Source organism: Mytilus californianus, unplaced genomic scaffold, assembly GCF_021869535.1.
Source record: "Mytilus californianus isolate M0D057914Y unplaced genomic scaffold, xbMytCali1.0.p SCAF_4, whole genome shotgun sequence".
NCBI lineage: Eukaryota > Metazoa > Mollusca > Bivalvia > Mytilida > Mytilidae > Mytilus > Mytilus californianus.
The window spans coordinates 28583501-28606398 of NW_026262690.1; the positions used below are offsets into that span (position 1 = coordinate 28583501).

General features: G+C 32.2%; 1 protein-coding gene and 1 pseudogene across 1 annotated transcript in view; both read right to left on the bottom strand.

Moving 5' to 3' along the window:
* Positions 1–7117: 7117 nt before the first annotated feature.
* Positions 7118–22898, bottom strand: part of LOC127737871 (presenilins-associated rhomboid-like protein, mitochondrial) — a 43819-nt gene continuing 28038 nt past the window's right edge. The window contains exons 5-9 of the mRNA XM_052248818.1: positions 21404–21553; positions 21073–21143; positions 19981–20091; positions 18668–18765; positions 7118–7258 (exon numbers count right to left, since the gene is read on the bottom strand). Coding sequence (XP_052104778.1) covers positions 7168–7258; positions 18668–18765; positions 19981–20091; positions 21073–21143; positions 21404–21553 — 521 coding nt within the window. The 3' untranslated portion in view covers positions 7118–7167. The remainder of the gene's footprint in view (positions 7259–18667; positions 18766–19980; positions 20092–21072; positions 21144–21403; positions 21554–22898) is intronic.
* On the bottom strand, positions 15472–18090 carry LOC127737870 (uncharacterized; annotated as a pseudogene).

The window sequence follows — 22898 nt, forward strand, 5'->3', positions numbered from 1 at the left end:
CACTGCTATTGTTCTACATTTTGTAGAGACATTGTATAGATTGAGTACTGCTATTGTTCTACATTTTGTAGATGCATTGTATAGATTAAGAACTGCTATTGTTCTACATTTTGTAGATGCATTGTATAGATTGAGTACTGCTATTGTTCTACATTTTGTAAATGCATTGTATAGATTGTGTACCGCTATTGTTCTATTGTTCTACATTTTGTAGAGGCATTGTATAGATTAAGTACTGCTATTGTTCTACATTTTGTAGATGCATTGTATAGATTGAGTACTGCTATTGTTCTACATTTTGTAAATGCATTGTATAGATTGTGTACCGCTATTGTTCTATTGTTCTACATTTTGTAGATGCATTGTATAGATTGAGTACTGCTATTATTCAACATTTTGTAGAGGCATTGTATAGTATAGATTGCTCACTGCTATTGTTCTACATTTTGTAGAGGCATTGTAAAGATTGGGTACTGCTATTGTTCTACATTTTGTAACAGCATTGTATAGATTGAGTACTGCTATTGTTCTACATTTTGTAGAGGCATTGTATAGATTGAGTACTTCTATTGTTCTATTGTTCTACATTTTGTAGAGGCATTGTATAGATTGAGTACTTCTATTGTTCTATTGTTCTACATTTTGTAGAGGCATTGTTTAGATTGAGTACTGCTATTGTTCTACATTTTGTAGTGGCATTGTATAGATTGAGTACTGCTATTGTTCTACATTTTGTAGAGGCATTGTATTGATTGAGTTCTGCTATTGTTCTACATTTTGTAAAGGCATTATTTAGTACTGCTATTGTTCTAAATTTTGTAGAGGCATTGTAAAGATTGAGTACTGCTATTATTCTACATTTTGTAGAGGCATTGTATAGATTGCTCACTGCTATTGTTCTACATTTTGTAGAGGCATTGCAAAGATTGAGTACTGCTATTGTTCTACATTTTGTAGAGGCATTGTATAGATTGAGTACTGCTATTGTTCTACATTTTGTATTGGCATTGTATAGATTGGTTACTGCTATTGTTCTACATTTTGTAGAGGCATTGTATAGAGTACTGCTATTGTTCTACCTTTTGTAGTGGCATTGTGTAGATTGAGGTCTGCTTTTGTTCTACATTTTGTAGAGGCATTGTATAGATTGAGTACTGCTATAGTTTTAGAAGCTACGTTTTGTAGTGAAATTGTATAGATTGAGTCATGCTATTGTTTTAAAAACTACGTTTTGGTGGCATTGTATTAAATGAGTTATGCTATTATTTTGGTAATAAATTTTGTAGTGGCATTGTATAGAATGAGTTATGCTATTATTTTAGAAAGTACATTTCGCAGTGGCGTAACTTGTTCCTTATTATTAGTGAGGCAAACGATTTGAAACTCGGGAGTCAAAGCCTGGCACAGTTCAAAGAACGTGATGCGGATAGAAAATGAACGATTATGGCAAACCGATGTCGCAAAAAATGTTTGCGGCATTTACAAATGCAAACAGTCGAATTTTATACTGGTTTGATTGCTGTTTGCCTTACATGAAGGACGAATTTTTCATGCATATTTAAGACAAGAAAAAAAAACATATTCAATAGTATAGGTTCTCAGCATAGTGTGTAATGATGGGTGTGTTTAACGACCTTGTCTATATATATAAATATATAAACACTGAACGCTTTAAATTTGCAAAACACTCATTTGCAAATCCGGCGCCGCACTTTATTTAATTAAGATACAGTGTCATGTAAATAACCAAAATGTGTGGAACAACATAGGATTTTCTAAATACCAAGTTTTAAAGCTCTAGACTTTAGATATTTATTGCAATTTGAATTTAAATAAACATGGGACAAAAAAATCACTAATGCAGTCAAGAAATATATATAACAACACAATTTTGGTTTCGATGGATGTGAGTTCTTCATACACCAATATCCCGAAAAATGAAGGAGTAACCGCGTGTGAAAAAGTATGGAACACTCGAAAGGATAAACATTCACCAACTGACTGTCTAGTTCAGTAACTTAAGCTATAGTGCTTGAAAATAACAACTTTATTTTCAACGACAAGCACTTTTTACAGATTGACGGTACTAGTATGGGAACAAAATTGGCACCTTCTTTTGTCAACATTTTTATGGGGGATCTTGAAGAACGCATCCTTTTGGGTGTGTCATACAAACCCTTGTCTTTGCTCCGTTTTATTGATGATAATGACATGAAATGGAACGATACTGCAGAACATCTACAAGATTTTTTAGATCATTGTAACAAGTTCCATCATTAAATAAAATTTACATCTGAATTTTCGAGCGAGAAAATTGCGTTTCTCGATACCACCACATTTGTAAAAAACGGGGTCATGACAACTGATCTCCACACAAAGAAAACTGACAAACACCAGTTTCTCTCTCCGAAAAGTTGTCACCCGAAACATTGCTCCAGGAGCATTTTTTACATTCAAGCCATCAGACTAAAGCGAATTTCCCCCTCGAAATCCACACTCAACTACCGTTTGGGACAACTCAGAAAACAACTAAAATCAAGAGGATACAAAAACAAAAAAAACACAGAAGCTTTCGATAAAGCCCATCTTATGAATATATTATCATCATTTACATTTATTCGACTGGCGATCTGAAATCCCATTATCACACCTCTGAATGATTTTCACGTGTTATTAATGTGACTGTATACTTGTGTACAGAGAATTAGGTATAATGAACTATGTATGTATATTTCTTTCTATCTTGTTCACCATTGTAAAATATCATTTGTATCATTTGTCTGCCTCTTGTTACAGTGTAAACTGCCTAGAGTGTTAATAAAAGTTCTAAGGTAATTCTAAGGAAGAATATGCCATAGTTTACAAAGTCTATCTTCTCGAGGGATTTTAAAATATCTATCCTTTCTATTTCAAGATTGTGGTCACTTATATAATAAAATCGTGGTACCTTAAGTCAAATTCTTTATCTTGACCAAGTTCTATAATTTTGTATAAAAGTAACTTACTTTTTTCATCATAACCATTTAATTTACTTTCAATTAAAATCATATTTTTTTGTCTTCTATTTCTCTCTTGATAAGAATCTTGAGTGCTTTTACTTCTTTCAAATGTTTACAATATTCTATTTTAAGTAAGATATCGTTACCCCAGGTACAATATTCTTGAGCACGAATTTCGACTGCATTATTCATTTTGCAGGATAAAAATAGGATAATTAGATATTCATGAACATGAACAATTACAGTTGGGCAGTCTTATTTGACAAACAGGATTTTTCATATCTTTACATAAATTTCAATTTGCTTGCATTTAATATGATTAGATTCACGCATTCAATCATATCACGTTATGGAATAGCCATTTCATTAGGAGTAATGGATCAACCATTTTTTTTTCATGTAAAATGCTAAAAAAACAGAAGAAGGGCATAGCATAAGAGTGGGTATTGACGTCCATATATATGAATCTATAGTTTGCGATGGATGTCTGGAGTGTTATCACCTAAAATGTGTTGGCCTCAAAATGTCACATAAGGTTACATACCTGGACGTGCAGGAAGTGCCTACAAAATAAATAGCTATAATACTTCTTATCATGTATAAGTGTTTAAATTATCATTGCTATGTTAATTTAGTAATTTTCTATTCATATATTTTTTATGTAAACCGAAGTATACGATAAGTCGATAACAATAACTGCAGGAAACAGTAAAAATAATTTTATTGTTACCGTCAATTTCAATATGAAAGGTGTAGGACCACCAATTCAAAATCCCAATCTATTCAACCATATTTTGCAAATTTCACAGCTTTCTAAATATTTAACCTTAAATTCAACTTGATAGAAACCAGGTATATCCGGAATTGTACATGTATCATCTTTCTACATGCCAATTTTCAACCTATGTTTGTAGTCTTGTAAGGAAATACTAACGTTCGGAAGACAAGTACTGCTAAAAATAACCCCTGTTTTTTTTTGGAAATCTTAAATAAGTATATTATGCAGCCCATTCATCCTCAATTTTTAATGCAAACTCATGGACAAGTAAATTTTGTCTCAAAATGGTCTACATATATTTTTCTTTCAACAAAAGTGTCATTTCTGCAAATTTGTTGGTTAGTTTAAGTAAACAATGACATCAAAAGCACTATTTTTTTGTCAAGGAAAGGGCTACTTTTATATACGTTCTAAATTGGAGTGAGTGAATTGGTGGTCTGACACCTGAAAGTAGATCCCTCTCCGGAAATACATTTCGGCAATTAGTCTCGGAAGTAAAAATAATTAGTCCCCTACCGACGAAGTCGAAGGGGACTTTAGGTTTACACTCCGTCTGCCTGTCTGTCTGTCCATCCGTCAGTCCGGCAAATAAGTTTTCCACACTTTTTTTCTTCGTGCTTGAAGATATTCATTTAATATTTGTTGTATAGTTTACACCATGACAAAGTTATTGATCAAGTTAGAATTTTGATCCAGTACAATGAATTTTTTACCGGTAGGGGACTATGTATTGCCATGCAATACTCTCAGAATGCTTGTTATTTCTTATTGTTACTTTTAGCGGATTTCCTGTCTTTTATCATGAAATAATAGTATTTTTTAAATGTGCATTTTATCATAGTATTTTTTAAATGTGCATTTGATCATTTATATACATTTGAATGAAACTATTTGATTAAAATTTTATTCTCGGTATTCAAAGCTAAACAATGATTGATCAAAAACAAAAATTAACTGACAAAATCTTGGCCACCCATAAATTGCTGTTGTACTGATTCGGTGATATTTAAGATCAACTATACGTCTTGTAACTTTACAAGTTTGCGAGATACATGGTTGGATATTTTAACTAGTTGAACTATGAAGCTCTAGCTGCTCATGTGAAACAAGAAACATATCGGTGGAAGGGCAGAATAGTTGGTTCCCATGGGAATGCAAAGTGTCTGTTGAAAACCACATCTATCGAATGTAAACAAAAATAAAGCATCATGTCAGTTTCATAGTTCTGACCTCTTGTTTGAATCAAGTTTGTAACATGGTTTACATTGTCCATTTCTAAACAAGAAATCTGTATCTATCTTGGTCATTTCAGGAAATATAATTGATTATTAGTTTTTAAGTTAATTGAGGAATGCTCGCTTTAAGGATAGAGCCGTCAATGTTTTGAACCATCCTCAATCTGAACTCTACTTTGGAATACAAGTTACATATTTTATCTATCTTTATCTTCTCTATTTTTATTGATAAAAATTTAGTGAGGCAGTTGCCTCATTGTCTCAAGGGAAGCTAGCCTCTGGGAAATCGACTACCTACTACTATTCATGTATAAACAAGGAATAATTTTTAATTCTTAAAAATTGATAAGAAATGTATGATCAAAACTAATCCAATTTAGGAGAGTTAGGCTAAGGGGGGTTAGTTAGTTCATGCTGAAATATAAGTGAAAGTAATATAGGAAATCGACTATCTTTTACGTTTGTAAATGATCTCCAACATAAACCATATTCTATCAAGGTGAAGTACACATACCAAAGTGGATGACAAAGGTTTTCTATTAATATTAGACTGACTATAGGCAAATAAGAGGAAAAGTTTCAGTAAAGTGAATTTTTGGCTGTAAAAAAAGGGGGAATGGATACCAATGAAGCAATCAAAAACCATCTGTTGACGAAAAACATAAAACACCTTGGCCAACACAATGAAAAGACAAACAACAGTCAATAAAACCCTACAAGAAAGGGTAAGCAGTTCCTGCTCCGCTAGAAGCACCTTTTGTGTTCCTCATGGTAATTAAGGATGTTCGCTCCTTTTGTTTTTGATTTTTTTGCCAGATATTCGGAATCCTCTGGTTTTATCCATGTAGTGCCATTAAAAATTTTGCCTGCTAACACCTGTATTTCTTTTCATAATTATATTACATATAGTTTAGAAAGCCATATTTGAAAATCTTATAAAATCTTTGTTATTTTTTCATTGTTTTTGAAAGAAAAAATGTGCCAATGTTATATGTATGAAGAGTCTAGAGAGAATCATTTCCCGCCAAATTTTCAATGGCTTATATCTTGAAAACAAGCACACGGACCCTTCATTTTTTGCTGTTTTTTTAGTTCCTTCATTTATATACTATCAATTTATAATAGTCTTTTAAAAAGCTTGTTATTTTGAAACAGGGTAAATAGGTTTTCAAACGATGACTTCAACTACCATAAGACACCCTTGGTATAAAAGCTTCCTTGTTAGCATTGTTCATAAGAAACTATAGTTTGTAATTAAAGAAATAACAAAGTCAAGAATTAAAACCTCATCTAAAATATCTTATTTCAATTAAATAAACTGTTAACACAGATATGTCTAACAGATATGTCTAACCTTTTTGTTATTTTGATAGTAAAATGTAAATGTTGAAATTAAAAAAGCAATACTTTAACATATAAGTTAAGCAAAATATTCAGTCCATGAACCATGACTGAAGGTACAGGGCCAAACAATCTCCATGGAAATGAGATGTGCCAATACTTATACATATGCATACCAAATATCATTGACCTACCACTAGTGGTTCCACATAAACTGACCTATTCACAAATTAATACATGTAAACTAAGCAAAAGTTTTAAAGTCAATAGACCATGACTGAGGGGGCGGGGTCATTAATCTCTATAGAAATGAGATGTGCAAATGCTAAAACAACTGCATACCAAATACCATTGACCTACCACTAGTGGTTCCCCATATCCTGATCTAATCACAAACTAATACATGTAAACTAAGCAAAAGTTTCAGTCAATAGACAATGACTGAGGGGACGGGACAAACAATATCCATGGAAATGAGATGTACCAATGCTAATACAACTGCATACCAAATATCATTGACCTACCACTAGTGGTTCCCCATAAACTGACCTAATCACAAACTAATAAATTGTTGCTGACACTGCCGCCAACGGAAACAGCATTCCTATGCCATCCGTTTTGACCCTGTCAATGTGCGACATAAATACAATTGAGTTTGTTAAAAATCAATTATGACTGTAACTATCTCTTGAAATTTCAATTTTCCTAGAGTTGTATTATTATACATCATATGAGTGAAGCATTGTTAATCAATAAGAATAAAATGATGATTCATAAGATCTTTAATAAAATATATTTGTCCTAGTATAAGTTTCTATCTTTGCTTTCCTCTAAGTTGATGCCACATTTGCATTACTTTTCCTCTATTGTTCCAGATCAAGTCTCTACCATACTTCCAATACCATCTGAAAATACACAAACACACTGTTTTATATACTTTTATACACAATAAAATTGAGAATGGAAATGGGGAATGTGTCAAAGAGACAACAACCTGACCAAAGAGCAGAAAACAGCTCAAGGCCACCAATGGGTCTTCAACACAGCGAGAAAATCCCGTATCCGGAGGCGGGCTTCAGCTGTTGAGTACTAGTTCAGTGAAAATTGACGTCACACTAAACTCTGAAACATATAAATGAAACTAAAATTAAAATAAACTGCTTCGCCAAGCGCAGCTAGATACGACCACAGAGGTCCAACCATGAGCAGTTGGGGCAAAAATGGACACAATATTCAAGCTTGATACAGGTCTGAATTTGGATTGTAATTAAATATTTGACACATTATAGGTTTCTGACACAGAATAAATGTAGTCAAAGAACTTAAAATTGGTTATTTGATTTGAATTTATATTCAATTGAAGATTTCTTGCTTTTGTGCAATACACTGTGCTGTTGCGCAAGACTATATACAAAGAATTAGCAATTGTGACCCCCAATTTTTCTTTGGAAAATTGACAATTTCTTAAATCTTGAAGAAAAAAATTGAAACTAAAATTTATAACTGATCTTTGCAACATGAAAACAAGATTAAAATTAAATAGCCTCTGTCAGAGTGACTTGTACACCTGACAACCTTACTACAGACCCAATAAATGTTACCTATTACTCGAGGAAAATGAGATACTGCTCTGATTCTGACAACCTTACATTGATCATTGAACTGAAAGAAGGCCAAAGTCAAGATAATTCTATCAAACATCATTGAACTGAAAGAAGTCAAGTTAATTCTATCAGACAATCATTCTTTTGACCAAAATTTGTTGACCTTTTAGTCATGGTTACTAAGTAATTGGCATCAGCATGAAAATTTGATGATGACAATTGAACCATGAAAAAGGTCAAGTTCATGGACTCCTACCAATGGACATGAACACCTTACAATAATTCAAAAGACTTTTATAGTTGACCTATTAGTGTAACTAATGTTTACTGAGATACTGACTGTAGTACAGATTTTATAAAAGATCATTGAACTGTGAATAGCAGTCAAGGTCATCTGACTAAATTATATGCCAATGCTTTTGCCAAGAAACTGTTTTAAAGTCAATAGACCATGACTTAGGGGGCAGGGCTAAATACTCTCCATAAAAATGAGATGTGCAAATGCTTATACACATCCATACCAAATATCATTGACTTATCATAAGTGGTTCCCCTTAAACTGACCTAATCACAAACTTTGACGTGTAAAATATGCAAAAGTTTAAAAGTCAATCGACTATGACTGAGTGGACAGGGCCAAATAATCTCCATGGAAATGAGATCTGCCAATGCTTATTTAAATGCATACTACATTATTAGTGGCTTCCCTTAAACTGACCTAAACTGCCGCTGCCGTAGGTAACAGCATACCTAAGTCTTTCTTTTTTACTCAATCAAGGCCAGATAATAATTAATTATAATGCAAGAGCCAATAAGGAACAATATGATATGGCTGCCACAAAATGATGATGGTTTCCTTTCTCACAGACACAAAATTCATTTGTGATTCTTCTAAAAGCTCTTAAAATATGACATAGACCATACACATTTATTTTTTAGATAAAAGATAATTTTTAAGAGTTACCAGAGTAAAAGAAGCATAATAAAAGAACAGATTTCCAATGTCCCCTTCTTTGCACATATTTTATCTGTCCATGGGCAACAACTAAAATAAACTTTTTTTTGTTCTCTAAAATTTTTATAAATATCTTAGAGAAATGAAGGCTTGATAACAAATGCAATGCAATTTTCTGTATAATTAATATTTCCAAGTGGCATAACTCTTTTAAAAATATTTGATCGACACTGATTTTCGAGTTTGTCTGAGACATTGCTGATATAAACTTATGATATAAGACTTATGATATAAGTTTCATAAAAATCTGGCAAGAATTGTACACATGAGAGCACTAACAATGTAATATCCATATAGTTAATATTTCCCAGGGCCACAACTCTTTTAATAATTGTTGATTGGCATTGATTTACATACTTGTCCGAGACAATGCTGATAGAAACGTATGATATAAGTTTCATAAAAATCTGATGAGAATTGCACACGTGAGAGCACTAACAAGACAATGCACAGACGGACCCCCAGTATTTCTAAGTCCCCTAAAATAACAAGATTGCACACGCTGAAAGGTCTCACCTGTTTTATTTACGATTGAATTCATGTTGAAAGTCTGTAATATGAAGGTTTTACTGCAAGTTTCAAATAAACTTACATGAAAATGAAGTCATGGTGAGATGAACCATGCCAGGCAGACATGTACACCAAACAATCATTCCATACACTACATATAGTGGTGCTATTGCTTATAGTACCTGAGGAAAAGATCAAACCACAAAATCTTAACATTGTCCAATGAACGATGAAATTGAGGTCAAGTTATGATTATATCTGCCAGATGGCAGGGTTTCCATTGATTATCCCCATTTTTGCATTTTGTGAAAAAATGAAAATTGTGGCGATTAAAATTCATCATTGGCGAAAGAATTTTGGCGAAAGAAATATAACAGTTGGTTGTCCATCTTGTTTTTTTTTCAGGTTTCTCAGACTTTTTCCCTGACGCACGAGTATAGTTCTCAACTTTTTTTTAACATTGGTGCAGAAAAGAAAACTGTTGTTATGAAGAAAAATGTTCAAAAGTAAAAAAAATCTCTGATTTCAGCCTTTATCATTCAACTAGAGGGGAAGTATCTGATGAACTTATCAAAGATGAATCCTGTGTTCCCAGAAATCAAATATGATGATTTTATGATTTATATTGCAACTTTACAGTATCTTTTAAAAAGTAAATGTTTATAATGAGTGTTTATTTATTACAATGTACATTGAAGATTAAAAAATAGATATGTAGAATTATAATAGATAAGACAACAATGCTGCAAACTGATTTTTTGTTAGCAAGTAGGAAAATTTAAAACGGAAATTATGTTGGCGAAAAAAATTGAAAGTGGCGAATAAATATTGTTTTGGCGAAAGAGGTGGTGAAAGAGGTGGCGAAAAAGAAAATTTATCCAGGGGAAACCCTGCCAGTCGGACAAGTACACCTTACTTTCATTCAAAAATATAGTTGACCTACTGCTTATAGTATCAGAGATATGGACTTGACCGCGTAACTTTAACCTTGATCACTTGTCCATGAAATCAAGTCGAGGTCAGGTGAACCCTATCTGACAGACATGTAGACCTTGCAAGCCAGATTATAATCCCTGTCTTGCATTTTACTACTTTCTTCGCAGGGGAGACAAAAAATGTAGATCTGCACTGATTATAGAACTTTTCAAAGACCTTATTCATAGAATTCTTTCATATATATTTTTTTTTAAATCCCACAAGAAATGTAGATGTGAGAGTGTTACAATGCAATGTTTAATATAAATTGCATTTAAAAATCAAAGCATCGTTGATGTTGTAATCCAGCCATATTCATAGCTAGTCTCATATTCTTTCTGACCATACTTTTTTCTAAATTTTTTTTTCTTTTAATTTCCAATCTTACTGTAAAATATCTATGTTATTGTCCAAAGGTAGGGAATTTCGCAATATTGATGCAAATATAGATATATATACTGATCTTTCAAACTCGGTCAGATTTTATTTTTGACAAGAATGGAAAGGAAAATCGTCAAACAAGTAATATATTTCTTATATGCCATTAATAATGACAGGTTTAATAATTTCCAGAAAGAGGCCTTATAAATGCACTTTCTCAACAACAAAAATTAAAAAAAATAATAACTATTTTTTATCTAAATTGGTGTTCATTCTTCATTAGGAAAAAAATACATTTCCTGTATTCAAATCTGAATGTACAAATACCTTATTCTGAGATATTTCCAATTACTGTTAAATAGCAACATATAATGGGATATAAATGTAAAACAAACAAATAAATTTTATTGCAGAAAATGCTCAGGTAAGAGTTATGCAATTTTGTTGAATATTTCAACAAAATTTCTGGTTATTGTAACTAATTAATAAGAACTTGATTATTGACTTATGTCAGATGATAATGGCACTGATTTTACAAGTAAAATAAAAATTTGCTTGCATTTTTTATACATATTTTTTTCATTTTAAGTATTTTCTTTGAAAAAAAAACACATCAGATTAATCATTCAGCTAGCTAGCAAAATTAACAGAATATTTTAATGTAGTGTAGATCAAAATAAATAATACATTTGTAGGTTTACTATTGAAGTCAAGAATGTGTGTATTCAGTTAGGTGTGTAATAAATTGTGTCTATTTAATTATTTAACAGGTCATGAGATATTAACTGTTTTGAATTAAGCCTGGGGTTGTTTCTAATTAATACTTATTTGAAAATCATGACAGTTAATAATCATTCTGACTCTTACTTGCCTATGGAAAGAATTGGAGTAATCCCATATCAAAAAAGTGTGGGAATCAACTTAGATATATTAATACACATGTTGACCTACATATCATTGAACAATAATTTACACAAGCACAAGATACTAATATAATACTTTCAAAATTCTTATCAACTGATTCAATTGATGTACAAATACTTTTTCAAATTAATTCATAAATAGTAAATCATCATAAATTTTGATTTAGAAAGGAACTTTATGCAAGTGTATAACTAAAATAAAGTCACTATTTGACCATTCTTTTCTTAATTTAAGGGCAAATAACATGTAAAAGTTTGCAGTTGATGATTAAAATGGTGTAAAAAGTTTCTGCAAGTAATAAAAACACATAATTAGTTTCATGATATGTCTTCAACTTAGTATTCTGCACCATCTCCAATACCAGAGTGATCGCATAGATCCAGCATGGCTGAATCAAAAACCTTAATATAAATTTCATAAATATCTAACACAAAATGTAGGCTTGAGAGTGCTTACAATGCAAATTCTTCATTTACATTTTCAAAGAACATAATTTATCAGCGTTAATTTTCAAACTCGCCCCAAACATTGTTGATATAAATTTCATAATAATTCTTCAGGAAATGTAAGCTTCATGCAATGCACTTACAATGCAATTTTCTATTTAATTCATATTTCCAAGGGGCACATATCCTTAATCAAAGCGCGAAAGCGCTGTAAAGGCAGTTAATTACAGGTTGTGTGTATTTTTAGTCCAGTTATATCATTATCTTGCATAGTACATTGTACTTATCAGAGGTGGCTTTCAGTATTTAAGATTTAGAGTTCTCTAATGATATTGAACAAGTTTTATGAATGTCATATTCTGAGCACTATATGAAGGCGATTGTTCTCACTTGTTTATGAACTAGTGCATTATGTCCACTTTGTACCTTTTTTTATCTATGTTTATAGTCAAATACTGTTTAAAATAGTTTGGCATTTTCTTTTTAGTAATAAGTAAATGTTATCAACTGTATTTTATTCAACTTCGCAAATGTGGTTTGTTACTGGTAGGTACAATGTATGGATGATAGTTGTTTCATTGGCAATCATAACACATCTCCTTATTTATATAAAATGATCTATATTCAACGACCTCAGGTACAAAAAAAATGTATGTAACTAAACTATGATGGGAAACCTTTGACTTCTTTCTTTTATATAAACTTTTGATTTGGTACCATAGAACTATGTAGAATAAATGTACATTGCAACATGTCAACTCTTTCAATGACAATACTTTTTTTAGAAACTATAACTCCAAGCAAAATTATATTTCCAAGTATAAAGTAATTTATGAATGAAACAAGAGTGCACACGCTGAAATGTCTCGCCATCTTTACTAATCATTGATATTATGTTGATAGTCCTAAATATAAAGCTTTATTACAACTGTCACATAAACTTAGCATTAACCAAGTAAACTAAACATTGACCAATGAACCAAGAAAATGATGTCAAGGTCAGATGAACCATGCTAGGCAGGCATGTACAGCTAACAATTCTTCCATACAACAAATATAGTTGACCTATTGCTTATAGTTTAAGAAAAACAGACCAAAACACAAAAACTTAAAACTGAGCAATGAACCTTGAAAATGAGGTCAAGGTAAAAAAAACCTGCGTGACTGACAAATAGATCATAAAATATTTCCATACACCAAATATAGTTGAACTATTGCATATAGTATTAGAAAAAAAGACCAAAACTCAAGAACTTAACTTTGACCACTGAACCATGAAAATGAGGTCAAGTCAGATGACACCTGCCAGTTAGACATGTACACCTTACAATCATTCCATACACCAAATATAGTAGACCTATTGCATACAGTATAAGAAAAACAGACCAAAACACAAAAACTTAACTATAACCACTGAACCATGAAAATGAGGTCATGGTCAGATAACACCTGCCAGTTGAACAGTCCTTCCATACACCGAATATACTAGACCTATTGCTTATAGTATCTGAGATATGGACTTGACCACCAAAACTTAAACTTGTTCACTGATCCATGAAATGAGGTCGAGGTCAAGTGAAAACTGTCTGACGGGCATGAGGACCTTGCAAGGTACGCACATACCAAATATAGTTATCCTATTACTTATAATAAGAGAGAATTTAACATTACAAAAAATCTCAACTTTTTTTTCAAGTAGTCACTGAACCATGAAAATGAGGTCAAGGACATTGGACATGTGACTGACGGAAATTTCGTAACATGAGGCATCCATATACAAAGTATGAAGCATCCACTCCTTCCACCTTCTAAAATATAAAGCTTTTAAGAAGTTAGCTAACGCCGCCGCCGGATCACTATCCCTATGTCGAGCTTTCTGGGTTAAAAGTCACAGGCTCGACAAAAAGGAGTTCTTAATTAAGAAATAAACTGATTCGCTGAGCGCAGCTGGATACACCTGCAGAGGTCCAACCCTGAACAGTTGGGGCAAAAATGGACACAATATTCAAGCTTGATACAAGTCTGAATTTGGTTGTAATTAAATATTTCACATGTTATAGTTTCTGAATAAATGTAGTCAAAGAACTTGAAATTGGTTATATGAATTGAATTTATATTCAATTAAAGATTTCTTGCTGTTGTGCAATACACTGTGCTGTTGCGCAATACTTAATAAATCTGTTGCCAGACTATAAACAAATAAAGTTCAATTTCTTCTCAATGTCATATTTGAAATTTAGGAAAATCAATAGGGAGATTACATCAATAGCTATAAATAATTCACCAAAGTTTCATGCGAACTGCTTAAAGCATTTTTGAGTTGTTGTCCAAAAACTGGAAAATCCCCCCTTTTTTAATGAATAAAACCCCATAACTCAGAAATGTAAAATCTAAAATTTATAAAATTCTAAAGGGAGCTTACGGATTGATAATTTAGTCTTAGATGCAAGATTTTTTTATCAGTTGATAGTGGCTTTGAACTAGCTGTCAGTAAATGCGAGTACTCTCAGATCTGTACTTAGTGTCTTTTTGTTGTTTGGATGTACAACTACCCGGCCACGTCCACTTGTATTTATCCATCTGATGAGTTAAGCCTCTTTCAACTGATTTTTTATCGTTCGTTCTTATATTGTACTGTTACACCACTGTCCCAGGTTAGGGGGTGGGTTGGGATCCCGCTAACATGTTTAACCCCGCCACATTCTGTATGTACACGTATGTGCCTGTCCCAAGTCAGGAGCCTGTAATTCAGTGGTTGTCGTTTGTTGATGTGTTGCATATTTGTTATTCGTTCATTTTTTGTACATAAATTAGGCCGTTAGTTTTCTTGTTTGAATTGTTTTACATAGTCATTTCGGGGCCTTTTATAGCTCACTGTGCGGTATGTGCTTTGCACATTGTTGAAGGCCGTACTGTGACCTATAGCTGTTAATTTCTGTGTCATTTGGTCTCTTGTGGAGAGTTGTCTCATTGGCAATCATACCACATCTTCTTTTTTATATTTACATCAACAGATATAAACAATTCACCAAAGTCAAACTTAGTTGCAAGATCTCTGAAATTTTTTACACGGTACAAGTTTTTCTAATTGTTGGAGATTGTACGGTGACAGTAACACCTGTAACTGCTTAACCCATTTCTTATGCACTTTGGTTCGATAAACTCACTGAATATCATACCACATCTCCTTATTTTTATATGCATTACAATTTACATGTGCATGTAATTGTTAATAATATTTATATATATATATCAGAACAAACTTCATTGTGTCACTTTTATTTATGCATCCTTTGGCACAATACAAGTTCTAAAATTACACAACATAAAACAACTAAATGTTATTTCAGATGAAAGTTTTGTTTCAGTTCCATTCATAGGATTTATTAGAATTTTGTATGTTTTGCCAAGTCCAATAATTAGCTCTATGTGCACGTGTTAATTGGAGACTTTTCTATCCCGTATAAGAGTTTTGAAACTAATTCTGTTTCTTTTTTTGAAAAAAGTGAGCAAACAAATCTTGCACATTTAAACCTTTGTCTGCCATCACACTGTCACCTGGATCACATAATTGAACTATTCTACATCTTTCAACTATTTCACAGTCACTGGTACAACCAACATATGCATTAGAGACATAGTTGACTAAACCACCAGGTGTCGAACATACAAGTATTTTCAGTGTTTCTGTTTTTATATGATGAAAAGGTTGCCTGAGCTCTAGGAGCTTTAGGTTTTATCACGGGATATTCTGTGCTGTCAATAATAATCCAAGTTGTAGGATACTTTAATTTGAAGTTGGATGGCGAAAAATACCTGACTAAACCACTTAATGGCCAAGTGTTAGCCTCAAGCCACTGTTTAGACATAAAAACAATCCATGTTTACACAATATTCTTAACACTAGTTTCAATCTAGAATCTAGACAGTTCAAAGTTGGTTGTATAATGCCTCAATTTCATCAAAGTCATAAAAAACTGATTTTCAAATGACACCCTATCAATTTGAAAATATATGTATCTCAAACAATGTGCTGCTGGACCAAGTGTGTTGAAAACAAATAAAAATTTAGTATACAACTCTAAACCGGTATAAAAATGCTTGGCTGTGTCACGTGTCTTCATTTCAAAATTCTCTGCTGAAAATATAGGCATTGATGGTGTTTGCGTAATTCCATCTGTGAAGCTCAACATTAGCTCGGCAGTTGGTGGTGGACAGTCATAAATCCTGTCTGCAGTATGAATGACTTCTTCAGGAAAACCAACTTTACAATCAAAACTTTCCTCTAGATTTCTACTACAATATTCATCAAGTTTAGTTCTTTTGTTTTCACAGGAAACTGCCCTGATTTTTCTTTTTGTGGACGATTCAGTCTCTTGCTTAATCCAGGAAAATAGGCTGGGAATGGCAGTAGACCTTAGTCTCTGTATGGTGGGTTTGCGCCCTGAAAAAGGTTATAAAACATTAGTTTTTTGATAATTAAATGAACTTCCATTAGCAATGCATACTTTGTACTACCTGGCAAAATATTAACTAGATTTATTCATTACAATCTGGATAAAACTATGTTAGCCTGAATCAATGTACATCAAAATGTATGTTATGTAAATCCAAAGTAAGTAAGTAAGTAAGTAAAACTTTATTTTGATTCGGCATATTGACAAACATACAAACATAAGCTCTAATGAGGACAAACAATGAGAGACGTATGCAACAAACATACAATGTTTGTACCTAGATAACTATAATATAGATGAGAGCATGTCATTGTTTTGTTCCTGTTAACATTGTCATTGATATTTTTCAAGAAAGTCTATGAGGCATAGCTTATGCATTCCTGTCATTACTACATTAGCATAATTACTGCTAAAATAATTCTCAGTATGATATACCTCTTGTAAGAAATCATTATAATTGTAGCAAGCACCAAAAAATCTCAAACAGATCACATTGAATCGTAATCCAAAAAATTATGACGTCTTGAATTAACCACCCCCTTTTATTCTAAAACCATAATTGCGGTTGTAAACAAATTTTGGTTTATTCGCATGGCGATTACATATATAACTATATATTTTAAAAAGAAAATAGAGTTTTACCATGAATAGTTTCCTGCACGTAGTCTTTTTCAGTAAAATGTGCCTTGCAAACAACAGCTGATTGAGATGGACTCCACGATTTCATCGTGTTCTCGTCCAATCTGCGTATGGGCCATGGCGTTGATCCAACTTTTCCTTCTTTTTAAGTCACTTGGAAATGCATGTCCTCCTCTTAAATGACATCCAGGTACACAACAACATGTACTTGGCATCGTTAATTAAAAATGCAACTGTAATAGTTGCACAGTGCAGAAACCGGAAGTTGAAGAACAGGATCGGCTACCACGGCGCCACCTATTCAGGAACGATAATTTGCTACTTTATATAACCGCGAAATAACAGTTACGTTAGACGGGTTCGCGTGCATAAACAGAAATGCGCTTTAAATTGTATAATATAATTCATGTTCAGTCGACCTTTAATTATTATATCAACGACTGAAATGATTTATAAACATCTAGATTGCAGATAACACTCGAAATTAACCCGACCTCTTTGCACACGGAATTCAAATAATTCTAGTTTGTCAATCGGTTGACTGCTTATAATGTAAAATACAAATATATCAAAAGTTTTTAAAACTAACAAAACACAATGATCGTTTCTCTATTTCCCAATGTAAATGAAATGAAACAAAAAACATTTTATATCACAATAAGAAGAGGAGAGAATCAACATTTTCCGGATCTACTTGGAGCCTAATGACCCCCCACGTAGATAAGTTGGATATCGCGGAAAGAAAGATTAACACGGCAACTAGAAAGGCATTAAAGCACTGCCTTTAAAAAGGAGTTGGCTGACACTGATTTTCTAAATTGTTTGAGACAAGTTGCTAATATAGACCTTTGATGTTAATTTCATAAACATCTGTTAATAATTGTACATGGATGAATATGCAAAGACAGTGGGATGGATGGACAGACGGACTACCAGGATTAAAATTAAATGAAGACTCAATCTTTTTTTATGCGACTGTCATACAGGTGAGAGGTTTAGCTAGCTATAGAGCCAGGTTTAATCCACCATTTTCTACATGAGGAAATGCCTGTGCCAAGTAGGGAATATGACAGTTGTTTTCCGTTCATTTGATGTGTACCGGTAGGAGCTTATGATTTTGCCATTTGATAATGGACTTTCAGTTTTGGGTTTTCCTTGGAATTCGGTATTTTTGTTATCTTACTTTTTTTTGACAAACAAGAACATTCCCATTTATACCATTACAGGGCATGATAATCTCCCATGTACACTACAAATTTTACATATTTCCTAATCCTTGAATGTAAAGAATTTCATAAAGCTGATTTTTTTGATTTTTTTTTAAAGTAAGCAGAAATAGAAATCTGTTAACTGTGCTACATACATTCCAAAGAGTACTCCGCCTAAATGTGCAGCATGATCAAACACCTTCCATCCTAGTAACAGTCCTAAAGCATCAAATGTCATCAGTCCATATAATCCCTGAAAAACATACAACAATCTCATAGCAATCAGTATAGGAAATTACCACTTAAAACATACAACAATCTCATAGCAATCAGTATAGGAAATTACCACTAAAAACATACAACAATCTCATAGCAATCAGTATAGGAAATTACCACTAAAAACATACAACAATCTCATAGCAATCAGTATAGGAAATTACCACTAAAAACATACAACAATCTCATAGCAATCACTATAGGAAATTACCACTAAAAACATACAACAATCTCATAGCAATCAGTATAGGAAATTACCACTAAAAACATACAACAATCTCATAGCAATCAATATAGGAAATTACCACTAAAAACATACAACAATCTCATAGCAATCAGTATAGGAAATTACCACTAAAAAACATACAACAATCTCATAGCAATCACTATAGGAAATTACCACTAAAAAACATACAACAATCTCATAGCAATCAGTATAGGAAATTACCACTAAAAAACATACAACAATCTCATAGCAATCAGTATAGGAAATTACCACTAAAAACATACAACAATCTCATAGCAATCAGTATAGGAAATTACCACTAAAAAACATACAACAATCTCATAGCAATCAGTATAGGAAATTACCACTAAAAACATACAACAATCTCATAGCAATCAGTATAGGAAATTACCACTAAAACAGTAATGATATGTATTTTTGGATAACAGTTGAGAATTTTATTTTGTTATTTGAATCAAGACAGAAGAAAATTCTTACAGCATGATGCTTACAACAGATTTAAACTGTATTTAAGACTAGAGGTCACCTCAATTACACCTTTTTGCCAAGAAAAATACAGAAAAAAGATTTTACTGTTTTGAATAAATCAAGTGTTTAACCCAGAGTGTTCTTAATAAGGTAACTTTCCTCATGCACAATCAAATAGTTTTAATTTTGTTTTTTGTCTTTACTTTCAGATTAACAATATTACTTTTTAAATCAAACTCGATGTCAAGTACAAACCTGTTAACTTCTAATACAAGTTTTGGAAAACTGACCAGAGATTAATGAAAAAGACAGCTGATGAATCAATGCCTGCCAAAGATGACACAGAATATGAAGTGAAGCAGGTACACAAATTTCAAGAAAGAGGAACAAAAGATATTCAGACCTTGGATATATATTAGTGAATATTTTAAACTTGTTTAAGAATTTTTTGTTCACTAGCTTGGCTAACTCACTCACCTTTTCTGCAGAAAAACTAAAACCGAGGATATCTCCTATAAATGCTATAGTCAACTGAGAATCAGGATTTGCCATACAAACTAATCCTATCATGGCACAAATAGCTCCAGACTGAAATAAACAGGTTCTTTTTAAAGTCATATATTGTTCTTATTTTGAAGGGAACCTGCAATGCTCCTATAGATGCACCCTTACATCAAGTCAGTCATTTAGTATTTGAGAACTGTTCTTGAAAATAAAACTTTATCAAGGTCTATGAGGCATGAAATATATGTAAGAGTGAGTGAATTTAGGTTGGAAAATATTATTCTACACAGATGCATCATTACATTAAGTTATAAAATTGAAGGGAAGAATTACCTTATTTTTGTAGTTTTGGTTGGAAGCTCTTAAAAACTCTTTCAGCTGTTTATTAACAATATTGTTCATATGATTTTATATATCTTATAAACTGAATACCAGTTCTTTACTTTGAACTTAATTTACCTTTAATCTTTAAAGAATGAAATGTTGGTCAGAGGGACCTCATTTTGATTGTATGCTCTTATATCCCCTTTGATGCATCCCTACACCAACAATTACAAAACACTAATAATTTACCATACCAAAGGTGTTTCAAATAACATTTATCAAATAAACAAGTCTCATTTATTGTCACAAGATACAAGAAAGGGTTTAACAACACAGAAACCAATTTTTTTAGAGAAAAATTTCAATAAATAATGATATGATTCAACTCCAAACACTGATAACTTGAACTTTTAATGTCAATTCCTTGGAGTTCAGAACCATCAAAGCTCTCTTACATTTTCAAAATTAAATACATGTTATGTAATCGATTTATCATAATTTTTTTATTAGTTTACCTAATCTATTTCCTAGTGTTTACCTATGTTTTATCGGATCGAACATTATAACATCCAACTGAAAACGTAGGGTCAATATTGGTAGCAAAAGAGTCAACCCATGTGATATCACCATGCTATGACCTATAATTTATTTCAAAAGAATTGATCACAATGATATATTTATAGAATTCAGAGTAACAATGTTTTGAAGTGTAGGATGAATCTATATATTGTATAAACTTACAGCTCCGAGTGAAGGCATTGTCCCTTTTATCACAATTTTATGTACAAAGCTGGCCAGGGATGAAATAACACCTGGAAATAAAGCAAAACAATATTGTGAAATTAAGTTAAGGTAACATATCATTTATATGTGTTTTTCTCTCTCATTTTCTGTTTCATTAAATCTCGCTTTATTTAAAATCTATAGGATAGTATATGTATTCAATTCTACCACACATCTAGCTAATTATTCAATATCCATTCTAATAAATGATCATATTTAACAGGTCTTCATATTTACTCAAAAGTTTGGTTAAGACAGATTGGTTTAGTCCAATAACAAAATTTCTTACCTCCACTACAAAGAACTGCAGCCATTTGTTCTTTATTCACTAAATGTAACATAACTCCTGAGAATGACCAGAAGACATACATATTGGCAAACAGGTGAACAAAACTCTGATGGCTTAATGTTGACCACAGCATTGAGGTGACAGAGTGACCTGACAAGAAAAAATTATGTATATGTTATTACAGAATGATATGCATGTGATACATTCTATAAACAAACAAGACAAAGGAAGATAACTCCAATTTTAATATTACCTTTAATGGAATTTTTAGAACAGAAAGATTCACTTACCAGTATGTTATTTTCAATAAAACAGTTTTCTTGACAGGTAATGTTATACACATACACATCATTTTGTTATTTAAATATCAGAGTATATATTTCATTTATGAATTATTTCAAATATACAAGGATAAAATGTAAAGAATGTCCACCATTAGGGTTTTGGTTGCATAAATGCAATCTTTACCCCAAATACAATCATTCCATACACCAATCATAGTTGACCCATTGCTTAAAGTATCTGAGAAAAAGACCTAACAATGAACATTCAATGTTGACCAATGAACCAAGAAAATGAGGTCAAGGTCAGATGAACCCTGTCAGACAGGTATGTACACCTTACAATCATTCCAAAGACTTAATATAGTTAAACCTATTGCTTATAGTATCTCAGGAAAGAATTAAAGTGAAACCACCAAAATTTAACATTGACCAATAAACCATGAAAGTGAGGTCAAAGTCAGATGATATCTACCAGACAGTCATGTACACTTAACAATCAAACCATACACCAAATATAGTTGACGTACTATTGCTTATAGTGACTGATAAAAGGACTTTTAACCAGAAAACTTAATATTGACCATTGGTCAATGAAAATGAGGTCAAGGTCAGGTTAACTCTGCCAGACATACATGTGCACCTTTTAATCATTCCATACACTAAATATAGTTGACCTATTGCTTATAGTATGTGAGAAACAAAACCAACCAAAAAGACGGAACAATGATCAATGAACATGTAAACCTTCCAAGGATCCCATATACCAAATATAGTTATCTGACTACCTATAATAAGTGAGAAATTCAGATGACAATTAAACTCTACAGTTTTTTAAACGGTCCCTGAAGGACAATGGACATATGACAGAGGAATACCTAGTAACATTTAAGTATGAAGCATCCAGTTCATAGTAGTAAAACTGTTATTTATAACAAATCAAAGAAAGAAAAAAGCAAAATCTCCCACTATAACAATTTACATTAGAATGAGATATCATTAAAGTTTACACCTAGATAGAACACAACAGTACTTGTGACTGAGCACCCCAGACCTGTTCTTATTTTTCATCATATATTTCAGCCTTTTCCATGGAAAAACATTGACTGACAATTCAATTTCTTTAGGTTTGTAAATGAAAAGTCTTCAAAAAATGACCCTATAATGGAACTTTTATATACAACGTGTGATTATATAAACTGAGTCACAAACAA